At 39.9% G+C, this 24,962-nt stretch overlaps 1 protein-coding gene across 4 annotated transcripts in view; it reads right to left on the reverse strand.

Annotated features, from left to right (window-relative positions):
* Nucleotides 1-7,069: 7,069 nt before the first annotated feature.
* Nucleotides 7,070-24,962, reverse strand: part of LOC143846011 (bromo-adjacent homology (BAH) domain-containing protein) — a 104,166-nt gene continuing 86,273 nt past the window's right edge. For all 4 annotated transcript variants that reach the window (XR_013234621.1, XR_013234622.1, XM_077354420.1 and 1 more), the window contains one exon: nucleotides 7,070-7,337. Coding sequence is in view for 1 of the 4 variants with exons in the window: in XM_077354420.1 (XP_077210535.1) it covers nucleotides 7,278-7,337 (60 nt within the window). In the remaining 3 variants the exon portion in view is untranslated. The remainder of the gene's footprint in view (nucleotides 7,338-24,962) is intronic.

The raw sequence follows: 24,962 nt of genomic DNA on the forward strand, positions 1-24,962 counted from the left end.
TTGGCCAAGGGAACTTGTCAGAAGATGAAAGATGATCTCAAATTTAAAGAATAGGACAAGATCCAACTACAACACATATGGAGCAATGTGGCTCCACACGAGTGTACTTATCATATGTGATACACATCAAACATCATATGATAAGATGGATGGACATATATTGAGCATGTATAGCTCTCCCTTTGAAAGTGACTCACAAAATGTATGAATCCAAAGGGCTGTCCAACCACATAGACACTAAGGGATTTAAAGGTGAATGATTTTCAAACCAGCCTTGGGCCACTAAAGCATGATTGTTGTAGGTAGTCATATAATACCAAAAGAGATGATAACAACCTAGCAAATCATGCTCCCCCTAAATATGTGCAAATAATACATAAGTATAACATACAATGCACATATGGCTCATCATGGTTAAGATGTTGGCTAAAAGCCAAAGTAATTAGCTGTTTTAATTAAAGATGAGTGTACACTCTCCAACTTACAGGGTAAGAGGTCTAAGAGTACTAATTGAGTGATTTTTAAATTTAAGTTTACCATCTTTACCATATACCCAGTAGCATACAAGGGAAAAACTATAGAATATATATATAATATCAATTAAGCACAATTCTATAGACCTTAAACATTATAAGAGGGATCAATAGAATCCCATGTCTAAGAGAGACATTCATGGCTCATCCAATGAGAGCATTCATGGATAGTCTACCATGTTTGGACACACGAATCATGGTCCAAACATCTATGCCTATATCCACAAACCACCATATAAAGATAGGGCATTTAAGCACAAAGTACAAAAGGCCCATGAAAAACCAAGATGTGTGGGATACAAGTGTTCCCATCACCATGTGTTACATGATAACCACTACAATGATAAACTACCCAACAATTGTACTAGATTCCTATGACATTTTCAATTTTAGTCAATTGAGTTTCATACATTGAATCTAGACTCATTTTCAATTCTCTACACAAACAAAAATATTCATGCAGGACTGTAGAGAATAATCCAAGGACTTCTAGAGAATGTCAAGTGATGAACACCTTGGAGACATGCATTCCAAAAAGAACTACTATGACTAGATAATTTTATCTTAGTCATGAGAGGATATTCATTTTAGACATTTTTTAAATGCATAAATTTAACCCATCAAGATTTCTTATGCATTTAATGATAATCATTAAGCACATAAGAATGGGTTTAAAGGACAACTAGGCGAGTAACTGGGTGCATAAACATACTTACTCACCTAGGGCAAGAGATGTCTAAGAAAGAATTTGAGTGGATTTCTTTAGACATGGCTTTTAACACTTAATTTTGCTAGAAATGATATTCTTCCTAAGTTGAATATACAAAGATCTAGCAAATGCCAAAATTGTCCTAAATAGAGTTCAAGAATGAAAGAAATGAACTTGAAGGATCAATTTGAACTCAAGGGCAAAAATGATAGTTAATTTTCATGGAAGCACACATATGGTTTTCACATTTGAATTTTCTATATTGAATTTTCTTGTGGATGCTAAGTGCACAAGTGATGTGATTTACACTTAGATAGGCTTAATCAAGAAAGATATTCAATAATGCACAAAACTATAATCTAGGACAAAATATATGATTGAATTATACTTAGATTATAGAAATAAAAAGATGTGATCATTTAAGCTCAAATGAATATAGATACATCGCACGTTAAAAGCATCACACATATGAGATTTATATTCATAGATAAAAGAATATGACAATTAAGCTCAAATAATCTAGATACAAAGAATGGATCAATGAATTGAAGTATCTAGAATGAATGTGAATGATATGACAATTTTAGCATAGCCCCTAAACTAACTCATTCACTAATTAGTTTAGAGGGGATCTTTTGGAACCTAAATCCCTTTGGTTCCATCCAAATTTGTTTGTGGGAGTGTACATTTTCTTATCCAAACAAACTTGTTAGATTTCACAATTCCGAGCTTACACTCAGAATTGTGATGTCCAACTCTACCACAATAATTATGATTAGTAGAGGAGGAGTAAATAGAATCATAAGACTTAGAAGTGTGTTTATCTTTTTCTTCTTGAAGTCTTTGATTCTTAATGGAGAGTTCTTCATTCATTTGCTCTTCAGTTTCACAAACATGTTTATATTTTTCAACAAGTTCAATGTTTGTGATTTCAAGGCTATTAATTTCTTTCTCAAAGGCATTGCATCTTTGAAATAAGTCAACATTTTTATTTATCAAAAATATGCTTAATTGACTTAATTTTTCTTTTCTTTTTCAACATTCATTTATTTCCAATTCAAATTTTCAATTTGAATTTCGAAATCCGAAATTAAATGTTTGAAAGAAATTTCATTTGCAAAAGATTTTTCTGAAATCTCTTTTCGTCTAGAAATTGTATCATTTGAAAATAGACAAATATTTTTCTCAAAAGTGTTTTCTAATGAAGTCTAAATATCTTTTACATTGATGCAATTTGAAATATTGTTTAAAATGTTAGGAGTTAAACCACAATACAATAAGATCATTGCCTTTGAGTTCAAGGAAAACAATTTTATATCACCTTCAGTGCATTTCCTTAAAAAAGAAATTTCCTCTTTAATGACATCTAAAATGTCATTATCTATGGATTTGAGATAGGCTTGCATTTGTGCTTTCCAAACTCCATAATTTGTTCCATCAAAGAATGGAGGAATTAGGGTGGATCCGCCTTTCACAAAATCCAGATGGATTGTCACAGATCTTTTCTCTTATAAATTTTTAAGATTTAAAAATCGCTTTAAGAGCCTAAGCTTTGATACCAAATGAAATATAGGTGTGACAATCCAAGAGGGGGGTGAATTGGTCAATTAGAAATTTTAGGCTTTAAGTAAGGGAGATTAAAAATTAATCCATTTAATTAAGCACTAATTAGATTAACCCTTGTTCAAATAGGTATATCAATAAAATTTAGGGATTAAACTTTCTAATCATGCACATTTAGCTAACCCTTGTTCAAATAGATATTATAATGCAATTTAGGGGTTAGACATTTAACCTAAGTGCATTCACTAACCCTTGTTCAATTAAAGCATAAACATAAGGTTGGAGATTATCAATCACCACACGTGCGAGAGAGAGAGAGAGAGAGAGAGAGAGAGAGAGAGAGAGAAAAGAGCAAGCATCCACAAGGCACAAGATTTATAGTGATTCGGTCACAACTTGACCTACTCCACTCTTCCAAGTTTACCTCCTTGGGATCTCCACTAAAATGATGAAGCCATACACCCGACTCCTTCATCTCCAAAGGGAACAAATCCTTGCTTTTCCATTCTCAAGGGCCAAAGCGAAGCCCTTCGCACGAAGCCTTGACAAGGGAATCACACCCTTGCACATGATTCACCTTTCTTCACGGGCCGAATCGGAGACCCTTTTCTTCACTTTTCTTTACGGGCCAAAAAGAAGACCCTCTCATAAAGAATAAATAAAATAAAAAACACTCAATGCCTCTTAATAGGCTGATTACAACTTTGTAAGCTCACAATCACTCTAAGAAAATACAAACGTAAAGCCCTATGGAGTGCCTCTTGAGAAGATGTAGAAATGGAAGATCAAAGAGGTTTTTAGCTTTTGAAATAAAATGTTTAAGCTCAAAGAGGTTTTTAGCTTTTGAAATAAAATGTTTAAGCTCAAAGAGAAATGGGATTTGATCTTTCTCAAATGTTCAAAAGCTTGTAGAGATAGGTTTTAATCATGTATATATAGTGTATTTGAAAATATGACCATTTGGGGTAAAATTGTAAATTATTGGCTTAAAAAGTCAAGCAGAAAACGCCCCAATGGCTAATTTGCTAGACAGGGGTGGTCGACCGGGCTACGGCGGTCGCCCGCCCCTATCGGGCGCCCTATTCTATTTTTAAATTTCTTATCGTCGCGGTCAATCGGCCACATGGCAGTCGCCCGGCGAGGGCTAACTATTTGCTCAAAAAATTTGGCTCAAAAATCTATCCTGGTCAACCGACCCACGGCGGTCGCCTGCTTAGACCATGTAGGATTTTTCTGTTTTGAAACAGACACATATCCGCAGTCGCTCGGCTTAACCCGGTCAACCGGCCCGATAAAATTCGAGATGGCCTGGATTTCCAAGTTCCATCCCGCAATCGCCTGCCCTAACCCGGTCTACCGGCCCTGGTAAAAATTCCATTTTAACTTTAAAGATCAGGGGGTTTTGGGCTTAAGTCCAAGGTTTTCAAACACATTTTTGGGTGTGTTGATGGTTTTCAAAGATGTAAAATGTTAAGTATAAAAACCATTTGAAAACCTTTTGAAAGTGCATTTAAACATAAAATTAAGAGAACTCAAAATATATTTTAAAAATAAGAACCTTGAGTCTTCTTGGAATGTCTTGGCTCCTTTGCACTTTCTTGGACTTCTTCGGCTTGAGTGAACATCTTGAACTTTATCTTAGCTCTTATGACATGTCTACCTAATCTTCAATGCATGTTGAGATACATGAGGTGTCACCATGGCATGTTCAACTCCAAGCTCCTTCTTGACACTTGCTTAGGAACTTGTGGGATCTTCATGTTGAGGTACTTTGCTTGAGCATCTTCAAATGAGGATGAGTCCAATGTAGGTGCAAGCTCTTTGTTCCTTTGATCCTTGATCCACAAGTCATGTGTTGTGAAGAGTTGTGTAATGGCAATTATGACATAAAATTCCTATATACAACACAACACCTCCAAGCAACACATCAATCCAAAAATGCTAATCAATTTGGTTTGCTACCATCAAAACAAGAAGGTAAGGTGAATTATTAACCCATGGGAACCCTTGGGCTTACAATCCCTCTAACATTAAGCATGTGAAAAGAAAACATATCATTTAGAAGAAAGTTTAAATCATAAGTCCTTGGAACAAATCAGGGCCTAACTGGGGTTTTTTTTTCTTGTGCAGACCCACTACCGATCCTTCATTTGTTGCGATCAATACCGGCTGTACGTGCATTTGCTGCCTGTTAGGCTTCATTCTGATTATGGCACCTTTGATTCTTTGGTTTTTGAAGGTGTAATATTGGATAGTAGGCATTGCTGGGATGTTATTTTGCATCTTGACATCACTATGTAGTATTTGTGAGTGGTATTTTAGAAACAAACTATTTTGAATTGTTATTGGCTTTAGAAGCCTCTTCTATGTAATGGTCTTTTGATAGAACTTGTGTTGCCTTTTGAATTGTTATTGTCAATATGCTATGTACTAGCAAATTATCAGTGTACTTGCTCTCAGCTCATTGACACCGAATTCAATCTTTGTGCTGTTTAGTAATTGCAGGTAGTAGTGTCGTATGAAGAGATTGTTCTCCAACTGCACCACTGGAATTGTCAATCCGAAAACCCATTTATGCTGCCAAGGCCCTATTCATTTCGGTTTTTGAGAATTGATATTGACTCCAAAACTGATCATTAGCCTCGAAATTAAACACAATTTTGAGCCTAATAAACAGTTCTGGACTCACAATCTAAATCAAATAGGGCCTAACTAATATTGTGGGGACTGATTGCCCCACTCTATTACAGCTTTGATTGTTAACAAAGAATTTCATGTTTCTAGCTCAATTCAGGAAAGGGAATTTTTCGAATTCTTCTTATGCTAATGTTATGTAGGTTTCTATTTATTTTTTCCCCAATCTACATTTTTTCCTTCTTGGGCAATGAAGACATAGGTTCCCTCAATTTCCCCTGCCACGAATGACTTTATGTGGCTGAATGAGTAAAATGGTTATTAGGAAAAACTATTCCATGAGAAATGTTTATCCCAGCCAAAATAGTGGGTCCCACCCTCATTCGCTATGAACCGTCCAAAATAGTATGGGTCCCACCCTTGATAACCCTATTTAGGTTAGTGTTGTTAAATTATATTTAGACCTGTTAAACAGTTGATAACCTCTTTTTAGACTAGTACTTTCTATGCGATTCCATGTACTTTCTATGCAATTAAATGCCACATTTACACGTCTGTTTATTTTCTTCACAGTTTCCTACCAACTGAAGGCATAAAGCCCACGATTGCTTTTCTTTTTCTTTTCATTTTCTTTTCCATTTACCACGTCATTTCCTTTTCCCGCCCAAAGTGATGCAACTGAACATAACCTATCCAAATAACCGGTTTCCCAAAATTTCTATTGAGAAAGATTGAAGTAATTAATTTTTTTATGGTAAATATTGATATAATTAGTAAATTAATAGGATTTACAATTTAGGAGAGATGTCAAGATTGATTGTCAGATCAGATTGAGGCATATCTAAGTCACATGATTCAATTGAGGGGAATCTAGCAAGACCTAAGATGCCTAACGAGTTTTATAGATGTGCTTTATTTTTCATGGGATGTTTATATTGCGCATGCATGTTTGTCCGTTCAATTAAAATCTCAAAAAAAAACCCTCGTTAAAACAATATTAAATTGAGAAATGGGACCCGCTCAAAAGGAATGGTTCTCATGGCCTTCCATAGTCATTGAATGATTGATTTGTTTGGAAAGGTATGTCGTCACATGCGAAAGTAACCATTCTCTATTTCGAACTAGTGCAATTGCCTAATTCCTCGAAAGAAAGAAAAATGGAGAGAATACAATGTCACATGCCGAAGCAGAAGCAACTCACTATTTATAACAAGTATGTTAGGAGTCAATCGGGCGATCTCTTGACATCCATCATGCGCCTTGGGATATTGAAGCTTGGATCTAATGGTTATTGCCCATTGCATCCTGGGGAGAGGCTAACAATTGACGATAGGGGGCCAAAGCTCTGCAAATAATTTTCGTTGTGTTCGTGATCGATGGTGAAAGATACACTTTATTTGGTGTAATATTCAAGACATCTGATCTAATGATCGACTCCCAACGGATAAATTACCAAATTATCTGTGGAATTTATTGGAATTGGTACTATTTAGGAGATCATCTAAGAAGGATCCACTCCCAACTTAAAACACATTTGCATGATATTACTATTTACAAGTATAGTTAGAAACACTTGTTTGCTAGTGAGATGAAAGCATACACTTAAGAGCTAGAAACACTAATTTGCTAGAGAGATGAAAGGTATTGCATGCCTATTTTCCCACTAAGTACAAAAGTAAAACAACATATTCAACTTACCAAATGAAAGGCATGAACGTTCAACCCAATGAACTGTTTTTCATCGAACATTTACCCGGCTCGAAATACACATCAAATGTTTCTTGGTATATTCTTTTAAACTAGATAGGTTACTCAGTGTATGGCTGAAATCCAAATACCTATCCGGGAACAGTGAAGAGACTGATGCAAGTGGATAGCTGACAAGAAAAAGCTTCCTCCTAACATAATAAATTTAGTCAAAAGAAAGCCAAAAAGACCAACACACAAAAAACAAAAGTAGGTAGAAACAAAGAGAAATTTACACCCCAAAAGTAACTGCAATTCCAAAGAGAGATGCATTAGATGTACAGGCTAAACATGAATGACTGCAGAGGCCAATGCTAAGTCAACAGTATATCTAGGCTTAATGAGAGATGACCAGAGCGGTTCATACGAATTTCAATTGCGGGCAATGAATTATTTAGCTGACTACATGGCCATATGTGCTTCAAATCTGTTAGGAGTAAAAGTATAAACGAACTTGAATATCAAAAGTTATCAATTGGTCATGTTATGAGCTTTAAAAGTGTAGTTGTTCCCTGTAATGTTCAACAACCCATAAACAAGCAAACGTATTTAATGATGAACTGGACCATCGATGAAATCAGCAAATCTAATACCTGGAATGGCAAACTAACTAGCTTCGTTAAGTGGTTTTGGCAAATCTCCCTATTTATCAGCTTTCTTTGTTTAAATGTCATGTGAGTGTAATTAAGAGAAATGAAAACAATTCAAAGAAGGTTCTTATGGGGATTATCACAAGAAAAGAAAGGTATTCCCCTAGTTGCATGGAAGGAATGTTGCAAACCATTGAAGGCAGAAGGATTAGGAATAAGAAAGATAAAAAAAGTCAATCGGGCTCTTTTGGGCAAGTGGTTGCGGAGGTACAGGGAGGAAGACTCCAGCTTTGGGCCAAATTAATTTACGGTAAGTACGGCTCTCAAGTAGGACATTGGCACTCGAAGGACTAGTATAGGCACACTGGATGTACCGTGTGGAGAGACATTATGAGCTAAAAGCATATGCTTCTTGCAGGCAGTAGATTAAGAGCTCGGTCTGGAGATAGAGTAAGATTTTGGCATGACAAGTGATGTGCATCTGTTTTGTTGAAGGAGTTGTTTCCACATTTGTATGTGTATCATCGGCTACAAAGGCTTTAGTGACTCCTTTCAGAGAAGTGTGCGTAGGATCATATGGATGCCAGCGTTCAGAAGAAACTTCTTTGACAAGGACTTACAATCAGTGGCTATACTCTGAGATTCTTGAGGGATGTTACATAAAAAGTAATGGATCTGACATTAGGGTATGGGTCTGGGATAATTCAGGGGAATTCACCATCAAATCATTCTATCAGCACCTCGTGCCTTCTCCTGCTGCCTCAAGTGGAGCAGGGGTTTCGTCCTTCTAAGCCCTACCCAGGTTTGGACTTTTTGGTAGGGATGCTATTCGCAAAAGGATTCAAACGGTCGAATTCCTAAGGAAGGAATCAATGGGATCATTGCACCCTGTGTATTCAAGATGGGGAATCAATGGACAATCTATTCACCGCAGGATAGCAAGGAGTTATGGGATGGCATTTTGGGGAGATTTGGAATAGCGTGGGTGTTCCCCAAGCATCTTATTAATCATTTGGAGTGTTGGCAAATGTTTCCATGGAGGAAAAGGGCAAAATATAATGGAAGATAGTTTTCTCGCAGTTGTCTAGGTATTCTGGAAAGAAAGGAATGCCAGGGTATGCTAAAAGCTCGCCTTATTTACTCAATAAGGTGATAGCCCTTTCAATTTTTTATGCAAAGTCTCTTCCAAGCTTTCCAAGCTTCAAGTTTCTTTCCGCATTTGACTTGTGGAATGGGTGGACGGATGTGTGCATCAGTTCAGAGCGAAGGCCTGTAATTGTGCAGGAGTGGGAGTCACCAGCCTAAGGGTTCCTACAGCTTAATTTCGATGGCTCTAGTCTTGGTAATCTTGGTCCGGCAGGCATGGGGGGAGTAGAGATGGAGAAGGGGAGGGGGGAGCAATAAAGAGGGCCTTTGCAGGTCCCATTGGAGAAACAGACTCTAGTGAGGCGAAAGTGCAAGCAGTTTACCAAGGAATCAAGTTTCTAGTGGGAAAAGACTTAGATAGAGTGGTGGTAGAAGGGAACTCCCAAAATGTAATCTGCTGGCAGAATGGATCACATGTATTCCCACGGAGATTTGCAAAGCTATCTGAGAAGATCAAAGGTATTTTAGGAAGCTCAACTACTTCCTTCCTTCATATAAGGAGATATGTCAATGGGATGGAAGATAAGCTAAGAAGGGAGGGGGTCCGCATGACGGCCCTTCAGCAGTTTGATTCTTTACCTGCTTGCGATTTTGATGCAGTCCGAAAAATCTGGACGCTCTTCGTTGCACAGCAGCAGATGCAAGATTGATAAAATAATTGAAAAAGGGGCCTTCAAACACCGTGGTAGGGAATAGAATACTCCGATCACCATCAAAGGGGATGTGATTTACTTCAATCCCGTCGAAGTTGAGTTTCTCAGAGTGAAACTAGAAAATACTCCTGCAGGTGCTAATTCAAGCAACCAAAAGTTCTCAAATGAACTCAAAAGCCTAAAGGCAAATTTCATTCAATAATCAAAGTCCATTACAATGCTTACATAACATATATTTATAAGAAAAGAAACCTTAAAACCTAACTTAATACCCAAGCAACTAATAATAGCCGTCCATCTAAATAACATAAATAAAACCTAAAACTTAGACTAAAACTTACCTAAAATAGTAATTCCGTAATAGACACTTACCCTATCCTAAAACTGCCATAACTTACCCAAATCAAGTCCAAATCGCGTAATCTTGGGCTCTTTAGATAGATAATCGAAAACCTTTCTAAAAACACCAAAATCATGCCAAAAGAACAAGATTTGATGCCCTAAAAAAGTACTACAAATAAAATGACGAAAATAAAATGACGAAAATAAAAATAAAAAATAAAAGATTTGATCAACTCCGCACGTTCTGCATCATTCAGCCCCGCTTGAAGAAAACTAGACCTCCAGTTTAGGCCATCGTCCTCCAAATCTGATTTTCGGCGTTGCACCAACCTCCATTCTTCCTTTTTTTTTCATCTTTTCTTGATACCTTACATGAAGCTTCTTTTTTTTTTAATAATGATCAAGAAAGCAGGAAGCAGGATTCTTCCCTGGGAGCCTTCGATTCCCGCTTTGGCAACCTTGAGTAGGATTCTTCCCTAGGAGCCTTCTATTCCCGCTCTGGCAACCTTGATAATGATCCCTTACATGAAGCAAGCGCCATGAAAAGGGCTCTCGAAGGCACTCTCAGATCCATGACCGTCTTCTCATGAATGTGGGCTTCGAGTAACACTAACTGTGTGATAGTCTTCACCCGTTGTTGGAGTTCTTCATTCTCCGCGACTAGATCAGGCCGGCCAACGTTAGGTGCGGTGACTTCTTCATCCTGTCATGCATTCGTCGGAGATCCCTTGTGCTCTGACACCAACTGACATAGGGAGCGTGGAGTGGCAACACCAAGATGGAGATCAACACAAGAAGCGACTAAAATAATCTCGTGGGGGCTTGAAAACCCATGCCACAGTTTTGGAGAAAAACTCCAACATAACACGAGAAAGGAGTGAAGCTCCTTCACCCACGTGAAAGAGCCAATGCATTTTCACAAGTGATGTCCCAAAAATAAACTTTATTCAATCTATCTTTCTTTCCTCATGCCATTACATAATATAAAGATCTAAAACTTAAGAATAGCAACCCTAAATAGTTGCCTAACAATTACTCTTCATCTTCTATCTAAAGCAACATAAATAAAAGCAAGAAATGTCTCTAAGATAACCCTAAATAATAATCCCGTATTAAACACTTACCATATCCTAAAATTGCCTATAACTTAGCCAAATCAAGTCCAAATAGAGCAATCCTGGGATCTTTAGATAGGTAATCGAAAAACCTTTCTAAAAATACCAAAATCATGCCAAAAGAACAAGATTTGATGCCCTAAAAAAATACTACAAATAAAATGACGAGAATAGAAAATAAAAAATAGAAGATTTGATCCACGCCGCACGTTCTGCATCAGATGTCATCAGTTTTTCATGCTTTACCATGTATCTTGCGTGATCTCATTTCTCGTGTTTGTATGCGACCACCTCGGTCTTTTCTTTTCAATGAAATTTCAACCAATAAAAAAAAAACATTTCTATCAAGGGCATGGTGAAAAAGTACGCTCCATGAAGATTTCTCATCCGAGAAATTTTGCAAGATTTTCAAATGTTGAAGCTTGGCAGAGATATATTAGTGGGACTATCTCACAAAAAACAAAACTAATAAATAAGTTGAATCTAAAGAGAATAATACATAGAATTGCGAAAATATAGCAATATTACGGGAAGAATGTTAGAAATTCCCTGGAAATCACATTTAAGAAAATATAAATATACACAGAAAAAGTTGGTTTTTGTAAATATTGCTGAAATTATGATAAATCTTGGGTATACATGTCAATATGGCCAGTGTATGCCTTCACAATGCCTTTAAACCTTGGTAATCACCAGTCCTAAGAATCTTGCGTAAACATGTCAATATGGCTAGTGTATGCCTTCACCATGCCTTTAAACCTTGGTAATCACCAGTCCTAAGAAATATTAAGTTCACACCAGTTGAATCTCAGAGTTCAACATTTTCATGAACTTTAAATGCATAACCAAGTGATCATTCCTAGCTTGATATGAAATCGCTCTAGGAATTTGTAAGAGAGGGCTAGGAATCAGCTGATGTATTTGTGAGGCACCCCAAAATAACCACTAAACTCTGCTGAACAGTAGTGTTACATAAAGGGACATTACATGATAGACAAAATTGATACCAAATTTAATTTCCTTGCTTTTCAAGGTTGCATTACAACATATGTGGTAGAAATATGGGGATCGTAGGCGCCCGCTTCAAACCTACTCTAGAAGGGGTCGCACCCGTGGCGCCAGTAAGGACATAATGGTTTATTTTTATTTATTTTATTTGTTGCCTATATACATAGTGATGCAGATATTATGATTTATTTCCGCATTATTTAGTTCCTAGTATTTTTATTTCTATGTTATTAGCTTCTAGGATTTTATTTTCCATGTTATTTTTAGGAATTCTTATTTTAGAAGGTTTCTATCTTTTAGGTTGTTTATTTGCCAATATAAAGGCCTCTTTACAACTTATTTTGTAACTTTGATTGATATTGAATAAAGATTCTTCTCCCTCTAATTCTGGTTTTCTTTTTCCGTCTTCTGATTTCCTCTCCTCTCCTTAAATTCGTCTATTCTTCTCTTCTTCTTCTACTTCTCCCTAAATTCGTCTCTTCTTCAGGTTATTTTCTTCTCTTCTTCCCCTATTCTTCTAATTCTATCCCCTTTCGTCTATTTTCCTTCCCTACCCTCAATTTCCCTCAATTTTTCTTCACGGTCCTACATCAATTTGGTATCAGAGCAAAAGATCCAAGCTCTCTTTTCCTCTCCCTATTCTCTGTCCCCTTACTTCTCTTTCTCTCTATTCTCTCTTTTCCTCTCCCTATTCTCTGTCCCCTTACTTCTCTTTCTCTCTATTCTCTCTTTCCTTCTCTTCCCCATCTTCCATCCTATTTATCTCTCAACATCCGACTCTCATCTCCCTCATCCTACTTTCCTCCTATCCCAACAGTCCCTGTTATTCTCATATCCAAACCTTGAAGATTGTTCAATTTTTGTTGCAAAATCCGGAAAAATCAACCCGATTTGATCAAAATCAGTTTTTCCCTTTTTGCAGCCGTGTTAACTTGGCTATTGGAAACCCGATTAACTCCATCTTCAACCTCAAGACACCACTCAGGTGTAGCCACTGATCGGAAAGAAACCTCAGCCCATCATTGTATTTGAAGCGGAAACAATCACAGAACCGGCTGTCGTAGTTTGATCCACATCCAAATCTGCAAGGGAAGCTTGCTTCCACCAAACCCGTGATCTGCAACCTCAAAGTGGGTCACATGACCAAGTCAAAAGGGCAGTAGTCAAAAAGTAAATACTATTCTTGGCAGCAGTGTGAAAGTGGGCTAGGCTGGGTGGCTTGCCTGACACGTTCCATTCAATAAAGACAACTTGCCTTTGTCTACAAAAAAAAGAAAAGAGAGGTCAAGTCTATCAACCATGTGGGACCCATTAGCAATAAAGTAATAGTAAAGAAGGCTATTACTTTTATCTGTGTGACTCCAACAGACAGACACGCCTGCATCAATTTACACTTAGTCTTGCTAGCCTGAGGACCACATAGTATCCAAAGCATTGTGGACCACCAGTTCGCATAATCCATGCCCTAGTATAAGAGGCATTTTGGGTCGGAATTTGGCACGGCTTCCTTCTGGACTTTTGCTCCAATCATCATAAAGAAACCATCTACACCCATGGCTGCTATCTAAAGGTCAGATCCAGGATCGATCTCATTCGTCGATTTACATCAAGTGTCGATCTTCACCGGATCACGGCAGAATTTGTCGCACAACAAATTGGGCATTTGAAATCAGATCAGAATATCATATCATTCCGAAGAATAGTATGGGATCGATCTCATCCGTCTTTAGATGTTGTGCTTCTTTCGAGATGACAAACAAATCAGACGGTTGATTTCAGTTTTCGTCATCGATCTCTATGACTCCACAACTTATTCCCTTTTTTGATGGGTACAACGAAAGCTATTGGAATGGCCGCACTCACTTTCGCTATTATGAGGATACATGTTTACGTTGGATTGATGCTCTAGACGCATATCATGAGTACAATGGCCATGATCACCGCCAGACTATCTACTGGGCTAAAGAAACTGTACGACGACAAGCCCGATGTTCATGGAGCCACATTGAAACGAACCGTCGTAGAAAACGTGAGCAGCCAATCTATCGTTGGGAGGATGTTCGTGATGCGTTTGTGAATATTCATGCGCTCGACTATTTGAATCAACAGAGATTGAATCGTAAGCGAGAATATAGAGTGTTGTGTAGTGTTGAAAGTAAAGTCGAAGCCCTCCTTGAACGACTAAAAGAAGACCGTCATTATATATGCGAAGCTAAAATTATAGCTGAAAATTCAGTGCGCCGTATACATGAGCAGAGACAGCTTCACACTTCTAAGACAGATATTGTGGCAGATCCATGTGAGGTTTTTCCCTTGACAGAGTTAATCGAGCATCGTCCTGAGTCAGAGCCGAGTGACATGACTGTTGAGCCATTACCTGAGACAGATGATCGCGAGCATATTACAGAGGATTGCCCTATATTTGCGCCGATTGATCAGATTGCCGACACTTGTGCCGACACAGATGAACTTGTTCAGCAGATTGATCATGAGGTCCATCAGCCTTGACATCACTGCCCAAGCTTCAGTCCTAGACTCTGATTTTATCATTGATTCTACTGAGTCTGATGAGGTACTAGCGGATGACTTCCATATAAATTCTCCTGTGCCTACTGAGCTACCAATTAATGTTGATTATGTGGAGGATGTTCCCCGATTGGTACCACTCATAGCTGTTTTGCCGATCACGCCGATCCAGGATGAGTACATTGCCATCTTCCCAGCTTCCCTGATTCTCACGAAAGGCTTGTATTTTGATGATTTTGTATGGATGCTTTCTTCCATATTCCGCTGCCAACTTTTCAGATCGCTTTCATTGCTGTCACGAGCATTAGCCATCATGATTGCTTCAGACGGATTGCGCATCTTTCTGCTTCATTAGATTATTGTCATATTTGACCCAGGCAGACTAGAACTCGAGGGCGAGTTCTTTTTCAAGCAGGGGAGAATGATGCAAATATTAGGATTTATTTCGGCATTATTTAGTTCCTAGTATTTTTATTTCTATGTTATTAGCTTTTAGGATTTTATTTTCCATGTTATTTTTAGGAATTCTTATTTTAGAAGGTCTCTATCTTTTAGGTTGTTTATTTGCCTATATAAAGGCCTCTTTACAACTTATTTTGTAACTTTGATTGATATTGAATAAAGATTCTTCTCCCTCTAATTATGGTTTTCTTTTTCCCTCTTCTGATTTCCTCTCCTCTCCCTAAATTCGTCTATTCTTCTCTTCTTCTTCTACTTCTCCCTAAATTCGTCTCTTCTTCAGGTTATTTTCATCTCTTCTTTCCTTATTCTTCTAATTCTATCCCCTTTCGTCTATTTTCCTTCCCTACCCTCAATTTTTCTTCACGGTCCTACATCACATAGCCTGATGGATTAAACATTGAGTAGATTTTGAAATAATATTGACACAGAATTTCTACTCTTATTTCTCCTCTAATTCTCTCTTTTCCTCATACTTTTCTTCTCCTCTTCTTCTATTTCTTCTATATTTTGCCCTCCTACGTCAAAAAGGTATCAGAGCATTTGGAGAAGATCGAAGCAGTTTGTTACCGCAAAAACAATACATCGAGATCCTGTGAACGTCATTGGCAGCCTCATCATTCAATTGCACGGCGAATCCAGTATCCCACGGGTTGTTAGTTTTCGGGTTCGGATCTGCCCCCTGCCACCTATTTACAGAGAAGATCGAAGTTCCGTCGTAGAATTTAAAGGAGAATAGAAATTCCCTCATTGTAGGCGAGTCGACTCAACAATTGACCCGTTATCTTCAACCTATAGCCAGCCACCATCTCCACCCAAGCTCAGAATTTTCAAGTTGTTCTCCATCGCAAATACCCTACCTAAATCCTATCTCATAAGCCCACTAACCTAGGTTTTATTTCAGCCGATTCACTCCTTAGACTTCAACCAATTCTTGTCCCTTAAAACCAAAAACTGTTAGCCACGAAATTTCCCTTTTCGCCATCCAGTTCCCAGCCACCAACCATCCACTTTCCTTTTTTCCAGAGGAAGGTAGCCGAGAGATCATTTTTTTTTAAAAAGAGATAGCCCAAGGCAACAAATCCTACCCCTGGTTATCAAGCCACCAAAAGCCAACCGATTCTACCCCTTGTTCTCAAGATACCTAAAACTCGGCCTGCAAAATCTTCTTGCAGACACCTTCGACCGACCACCCACCCCCCGCAAACACCTCGCCGAAAAGCCAGAGCGCCTCGCCCCGCGCCTAACCACCAAACAATTCGTCGGTCGCCTTCCTTTGACAATTGGTCGCCGCACAACTCACTATCGTTGTTTTCTTCGGCCGAATTTTTAGGGTGCCGGTCAGTGTATGCAACATATTGAGCCTTTGCTATTGTTGCCCCAAATTTTAGAACGTGATTTGCTTTTTTATTATTCGATTTACACCCAGCAAAAACACAAAATACAAAACGTGTTTTAGTTGGGAAAGGTTGTGACCACTTCATATTGGTTTGGTAACCCAAGAGCCAAAGATAAAAAAACAAAGAAATGATGTTTGTCTTTCTCTCTCATCTCACTCTCCTCTCTCCTCTCTCCTCTCTCCTCTCTCCTCTCTCCTCTCTCCTCTCTCTCTTAGGAATCATTGTATATTATTTACCTGATTTCTCCAACTTCTATGGCAAAATGATGTGCAATCATTTGATCCTTTTCAACTACCATGCCATCTCATACTAGAAGCTCAGAAATTCTACTCACACTGACTCCCTCTACTCTCATTCTCCTCACACTCGGACATTAAGTCACACACCTAGACCATTTCCAATTCATTGCGACCTCAGCACGAAAGTTTCTCTAGACAACCCGGACATCACATCCAGCCAAGTTTCATCAGCAAACAACGAGCACCACTCCATACCTAGAATTAATCTTGGTCACTGATCATATTCTAGTCACCAATTGGGGCCTTCCGGATGTCCGATTGGCGATCCGCAAAAAGCAGTATGTTCCTTTCAACATCAAACGATTGGATCATGTAGTGTAAGCCCAAGGGTACATCCCTCTCTTATTTTGATGATCAACAAACCCAAATTGATGGTAGTTTGCTAATGGTTGCTTTAGTGTTGTGATTAAAACAAGGTTCATTCATGTCAACACTTGGAGCAAGAAAAACAAGAGCTAGTCTTGAAGTCAAGTCTTGGTGGTCTCCCTTCAAGCCGTATGGTGTATTGAAGAATCAAGGGAACCACAAGTGCAAGAACATGTTCGAAGACTATCTCAAGACAAGGAGAAGATCATGCAAGTGCCCAACAAGATTGAAGGTCAAGAAGACCCAATGTCATAGTTTTTAGAATGCATGGGAGTCCTCTTAGCATTTTGTGTTTGCATGTTTTGAGGTTTTTAAATCATCTTTAAAATTATTTTTCTAAGTGCATTAATGTATTTGAAAACACATGATTAAAGCCCAAAGTCCCTCGAACAAATATTTTAAAACTAGATTTTTAACATAGGGCCGGTCGACCGGGCTAGGCCCGGCAACCGCGGGATGGAACCTGGAATTCCAGGGCATCACGAAATTTATCGAGCCTGTCGACCGCGGAATCGTTTCTGAAAATCCAGAAAACATCCAGATGGGTATTGGAGGTCAACAGCGACCCCCTCGGTCGACCGCGGAATGTTTTAAGGCAAAATAATTTTTAGAAACAATATGCCCATGACGGGCGACCGCGAGGGTCCTGTCAACCGCATAAGCCTTTTTCAAGCCAAAATATTTTTCAAACAGTTAGCCCTCTGCGGGCGACCGCGTTGACGTCAGTCGACTACGGCGAAAAAGATTTTGAAAATAAAAAAGGCGTCCGATAAGGGCGGGCGACCGCCGTGGCTCGATCGACCTCAACGGTATCGCGAATTAGCCATTGGGGTCTGCAGTGGGTAGGTGCAACCACCCAGTTTTATTACAGTTTTGCCCTTGGTTCTTCCCAAATGAACTAGGGCTATTTAAACCCCAACAAAGACCCTCATTACCACCTTTTGAATATTTTGAAAATCAAACTTAGAGCTTTTCTTGAAAATCAAAAGGATCCTTCTTCAAATCTCTTGAGCATTTAAACTTGCATTCACTTCTTGCCAAGGGAATCTCCCCAAGCATTTAGTTTCAATCATTGGGAGAATATTGTGAGCTTGAGAGTTGTATATGCCTTAAAGAGGCTTGAGAGCATTTCATTCTCTATTTTCTTTTCTTTATTGTATTTGGAGTTGCAAAGAGGAGTTCCTTTCTTCAAGGTGGTGGTGCAACAAAGAAGAACGTCCTCGGAGGCAGATTGTAAACAAGGGTGTGTCCCCTTGTGAAGGAGGTGGTCGTTTGTAAACGCTTTGTGAGGCGGCGTTGAGGAGTCTCACTTTAGTGGAGAAAATCCCAAGGAAAGGCGAAGTACTTGGGTAGTGGAGTAGGTCAAGTTGTGACCGAACCACTATAAATCATCGTGTGGTCTCCTTACTCTTCCTCCTCTCTCTTGTGGTGTTGGTAATCTCTTTCCCTTTTATTTTTAATATAACTTGAACAAGGGTTAGAACTTAGAACTAATTAGGCCAAACTCACTTGCCCTGGCTTTTCAAATAGAAAAATTTGAAAACACCAATTCACCCCCCTCTTGGTTGTTGTCCTTTGGCATTTCATGTAGGTACCAGTTCGTCGACCAAGGGATACAACAAAGTACATGTGAAGGCGTTCTGTGACACGAATCGGCACGCTGCACACAATTTCCGCCATTTCTCGGATCAGGGAAGCTCGTAGGAAGACTGAAAGATCTTCTTAGGCAGTCAGTAGGCTGCTAAGGTACACGTCTTCTATATAGAACCCGAGACATATTTACTTTGGTAGATAGGTTATTAAATTTACAAATGGGCCCACATCGAACCCGTCCTATCATCAGAAACTTATTCTCATTCAATTGATAACCCAATGCTCTCCTAAAATTTTCGCAACCCATTGGTGCGCGGACTTTAAGTAGTCGTTTTAGTTACTTTCTTACTTGTGTTAGATTAGCGTAGTTTTAGTCAATTTACTTATTACATTTTCAGTCGTATATCAGCAACTTCCACTATTGTTTAGCCCTAGTTCATTAACATATGAACGCGTTCACAAACAATGATGGAGGACCGAATTAAATCCCTTGAAGCCAACATGAATACTCGTAAGGATCCATAGAACAAATCCATGAGGATGTCACGCAATTGGCCATAGCGATAAGCAAGCGTCCTGTAGAGAGTCAATTGAGTGACAGGTCTAGTCCTAACATGGATGGGCTTGCGTTTCATGAGAACCAACCTCGTATTCCTTTAGGACCTCCAGCCAATCATGTCAGTATCCTCCCAACCCTAAGAGGCCTCGCCCCATTCCTAGGGAATCCACTGATAGAGAGAGTTATGTGCAAGGTAATGGTAGGAGGCTTCTCCTTGTTAGCAACCCTCGCCATGAGGATTTGGATTTCGATGAGCTGAATCCTTTACAGACGAGGTTCACCAGCCAACACCACTCATCAAGGTAGGTTCCCAGATAGGCGTCTCCCGCTCCGTTCTAAGAGACACTTTTAAGACCGATATCATGCTAAGCCTGTGGATATCACTAATAAAGTTAAAGTTGACGCCCCTAGATTCGATAATAGCTGGACCCCAATGCCTTCCTAGGTTGGTTAGCTGATGTAGAAGATTATTTTGAGTGGTTTGACATGTCTAACCGAGATCTCGTGCGGTTTGCTAAGATGATGTTAGTGGGATCGGCCAAGTGGTATTAGTAGAGCATCCGGAAGAATCTATAACGTTTAGGGGAGTGACTGATTGTCTTGTGAGATGAGATGAAGACTAGACTGAGTTAAAAGAGAAGCACCTTCCCTCCCACTATAGGAGACAGGTGTTGGACCAGTGGTTTAACTTACTGTTACTGACTACCTATCCCGATTTGAAGAGCTCTCTATGAGATGTAATATCTCTGAAGAGCCTTGTGTCACAGTGGGAAGGTCATAACTGGGCTGAGATATGAGATTAAATGGGAGGTTAATCTCTATTCCCTAGACACCGTGAAAGAAGCTTATCATAAGGCGATAGCAATTGAGAGATATCTTTGATTATCGAACCCAATAGGACGGACTTCTCAGGCTAGGGAGGCCCAATCGTGTAGATTCAGTTCATCTCAGAGGACTAGTGGAGACAAACACTTAGGTTCAATTGCCTCTGTAAGTAACTACAGTGTTTCCACAGGTAGCAACAACCGCAGCCAGGCACTTAGCACTGGTACCGATAAAGAAACCACACCTTCTAGTTCAAGTCAAGGTTACTCTCATCCAGAGTGTTTTTTTTTTTTTGGAAAGATGACATACTCATCCAGAGTGTTTTAACTGCCATAGTAAGGGTCATCATACGTCCCATTGCCCACAACGCAGCTTGACCATAGATGAGGAGCCCGGTGACCCGTACAAGGGCCAAGATGACCAGCAGGACATCGAACCTTTTGGCCCTGGAGATTCGGGAGAGGAGGATGTCGACGGTGCACATGATGACCAGCATGTTAGCATAGTGAGATGTGTTTTGTCCACGCCCTGCAGACAAAGAGCACTAGCAGTGCACTAGTATTTTTCAGTTACCTTAAATATGAGGATAAGGTGTGTGAGGTCGTCATTGATGGAGGAAGTTCCATGAATGTTGTCACATAGGTGGGTGTTACTAGGATAAAACTCAAGCCCGAACAGCACCCGCAACCATACAAGGTCAATTGGGTAGATAATACACCCTTACCAGTTTCAGTGAGGTGTCTTGTCCCACAACGTTGATTTCTCACTTCAAAACGATAAGCTATTTTGTGGATCTAGGCTTTGCATTCCCCGTACTTCGTTTAGAGATTTCTTAGTTTGAGAGTTGCATGCGGGTGGGCTTGCACGTCACTTTGGAAGGGATAGGACAATTGCGTTAGTGGAGGATCGATTTTACTAACTATCCTTAAAGAGGGATGTTGTGCGAATTGTGTCCCAGTGTCACACGGGCCAATTAGATAAAGCCAAGAAGTAAAACACTAGGTTGTACACGCCATTGCCCATTCCGCACACCCCAAGATGGGATGGGAAGTTAGCATTGATTTTGTCCTTGGGTTGCCTAGGACGGTTAGAGGACATGACTATTCTGGTGGTTGTGGATGGATTATCATGGGTGGCTCATTTTAATCCTTATAGCAAGACACTCGACACCTTATAGGTAGCTAAGCTATTCTTTCGGGTGGTTGTTAGACTTCACGGGTTACCCACCCCTGTGTCAGACAGAGATGTCAAATTTGTTAGTTATTTCTGCAAGACATTGTGGAAACTCTTTGGAACCTAGTTGAAGTTTCCACAAATCTATGGTCAGATTGGGGTCGTTAATCGTAGTCTAGGCGATTAATTGAGATGCGAGGTGGGTGATCACCTAGTACATAGGTTTTGTTATTCCCAACTGCAGAGTTCCCATACAATAGTTCGGTTAATCAGACTACTGGTAAGTGTCCCTGTCACCCAACGCCAGCCCATGGACCTTATACCACTACCCCCTATTGCCTAATCATCTGATTCAGCTTATTCTTTTGCCCAACACACCACAATTTACAGGCTGATATACGTCGTAAAACGGCCATGAGTAATGTAGACTATAAGTTTGTCATTGATGTACATCGTAGGAACCTTAAATTTAATGAAAATGATTGTGTTATGATTCGTATGCATCCTGAGTATCATCCCTATTATCCATTTAAAAAGTTGCACGACGAAGCCAATGGACCTTTCCGAATCATTCATAATTATGACAATAATGCTTATTTAATTGGCTTATGTGCAGACATGAATGTTAGTCCCGTCCGGAATACCTAATTTTGTGTCGAGGTACCTTTGAGCCTATGACGTGATTTGACCATTGGATCTTTTATTAATATCGATACCTTGCTTATTTCTCATGATATTTGACTACATTATTTGTTTTTTTTTTGAAAAGCGACACACACACACACACACACACACACACACACACACACACACACATATATATATATATATATATATATATAGGGGAAAGTGATTGTGAGCGGCCCCTCATATAAGCTTATATGAGGTGACGGCTAAAAACATGGTGAGCACACATTTTTGGGGTGATCCGAACCGGTCATTTGATAGGCCCTGACGTAGATAAGGGGTGCCCAAAAAATCAGCTCCATAGGATCATCCCAACCCTTCGTACTGTGAAGGTGAAAGAGGGTAAAATGGACGGGTAAGTGGGCAAATTTATACCCACCCATTTCCCCCTCTTTCACCTCCACAGTTAGTAGGGTTGGGATGATCCTATGGAGCTGATTTTTAGGGCACCCCCTATCTACGTCAGGGCCTATCAAATGACCGGCTCGGATCACCCCAAAAATATGGACCCACCATGTTTTTAGCAGTCACCTCATATAAGCTTATATGAGGGGCCGCTCACAATCACTTTCGAGGAAAAGGCTTGTGCGCTCGAGCGCACCTACGCTTAGTTGCGCTCGGGTGCCAAATCACATGGGGTCCCACATTTTTTGTGCTGATCCAAACCATTCATTTGCAAGGCCCCATCATAGATAGGGTGTGTACCAAAAATCAGGTCCATTGAATCATCCTAACCCCTCCAAAAGTGGAGGGCAAAAATGGGCAGATTTGTGGACAAACAGAGTCTGTCCATTTTGACCTCCACAAATGGATGGGTTAGGATGATCCTATGGAGCTAATTTTTGGTACATACCCCATCTATGTAAGGGCCTTTCAAATGAATGCTTTGGATCATCCTAACAAAGTGGGCCCACATGAGTTTGGGGCACTCGAGCACACCTAAGCTTGGTGCGCTCGAACGCACAATCCTTCTCTTCTCTCTCTCTCTCTCTCTCTCTCTCTCTCTCTCTCTCTCTCTCTCTCTATATATATATATATATATATATATATATATATATGGATGAAATAAAAAATTACAGAAGATAAGGGACCAGCGGTCCCCTGCATATTTACAGTCATCAAGGATGCCAACAGACTAAAAACAAAACCATCGTTGCTCCGCTAGAGGCCACCATACCAAAACTCAGATATCTCTAAAAGCACTATGCACCAGAATTCTGAGATCATCAAAGATTAAGAACTTCTTAAAGAGACTCCCCTTAAGATGAGCACTTCTATTACTCCAGTAGTAGCCCAGTAATCTCGGAAGCGAAAATCTCCTCGTCAAGGCTGATGGCCGAGAGTTCTTCATCAGATGGTTCTTTCTCTCCTGATGCTCTTTTCCTGATAATCATAGCCTCTAACTTTTGGATCCCTACCTCCTTATCTTCCTCCCACCGAAGACGTCTAGAGGTCTTTTCCTCCACCAACACCTTGATAAAGAAAGGATGCTTGTGCATGGGAGAGTGAGTTTCTTTCATGTTACGCGATCCAGTTAACCTAAAAAACACTTCCGGCCTTTCTGTTAGCAGCCTCTTTAAAAAACTTCAATTGCCGTTTTAGAAAGTCCCTAATAACTTCACTATGTGTGGGCGATTGTTTAGAGGCCAACTCATTATATACCAACTCTTTCATCTGTTTTAAAGAGTCCTCCATCTCTGATAAGTCCACCGCCCGTTTTCTATTTAGGCCTACAACCAAGGAGCTCGAAGAAGCAGGGCAAGATGACGAGGAAGCATTCTGGTTTTCCATCTTGTACTGAGAGATCCTCCGCTCAGATATATTAGAAGGAAAACGAAGGGGCAAGAAGGGCTATTTTTACGATAAACCGCCTCGGGATGGTTACTGATTGTAAGCCAGGTATCCAAACTCGCATTTAATGTGGCGTGCAAAGATCTCCCATTATCATAAATGAGCATTAATTGCGCCGTAGTAGCTATTTCCAATCCTCCCATTACAACTAACCTTTACGGCTTCCCACAAAATATTAAGGTCCCGATAAAAGAATACTTTAATCCTATGTCATAGATTCCGTTGATGGTTTCGTCCGAAGCAAGTATTTCAATAAACTCTCATTAAATGAAGGTAATCATTCCTTCAATTGCCGTCGTCGCTATAGTACCCGTATCAGATAAAAGATATTACCTTTTCCAATCATTATCCCGTGGGAAACCCCCTCATCCACAAGCGACACATACTTTGGGTAGCGAGGGGGTTCCAACAAAGCTCGAATTATTTACCTTTAAAATTTCATCCACTTCTGATGTGAGTTTCAGGAATGATCTTCCACGAGAACGCCCCCCAGTGGGATCAGATTTGTCCAATCTGCAACCTTGTTTCCTTGGGCGAACATTTTTTGGCTTTTGAGGTTCCGGGGGGGCTCCTTGAATGGGTAAGTGAGAAATACCTGGCCTGAAGGTTTCCCGATCTTTCCTTTGCTTCACCAATCTACTCTTCCATATCTTTTGGCGCAAGGATCTGACAAGCCTAGGAGGATATTTATGACGAAACACCTTCACATTGGACCCTCCCATAATAGGATCCGATATCGTGGGTAGGGGGGAAACTAAACTAGGGAGGTTTGAAACTTCTGAGGCCCTGACATCACTGACAGGAAGGGACAGGAAGGAGGAAGACAACAGACCCTACATATGACCTGGCGGCTGGCGCATCTATAAGATTCAACTTTTAATTCGAGGGCCCCATAGGGTCAACAGTCTCCTTACACTGTAAAGAGAGAGATAGCGACGTCCCCTGCACCGCCGTTTGCTGCTCCGAATTCTAATTTTTCCAAATTGCAACTCCCACAGTGTAATACTGACCCAAAACTCGAATCTGAATAAAGGGTGGAGGTGGCTTCCACCATGGACCAAGAATTTTAGCAAATACGAATGCCATATGGTTATTATGGTCCCCTTCCATTTTCACTTCCAGGACTCGTCCTAATAAATTACCTAATCCTTCAACTGTTGATAGGGCCCAAACATGAAGGGGATG

This window comes from Tasmannia lanceolata, unplaced genomic scaffold, assembly GCF_043159265.1.
Source record: "Tasmannia lanceolata isolate RefF3 unplaced genomic scaffold, GAP_Taslan_0.1 ptg000015l, whole genome shotgun sequence".
Taxonomy (NCBI): domain Eukaryota; kingdom Viridiplantae; phylum Streptophyta; class Magnoliopsida; order Canellales; family Winteraceae; genus Tasmannia; species Tasmannia lanceolata.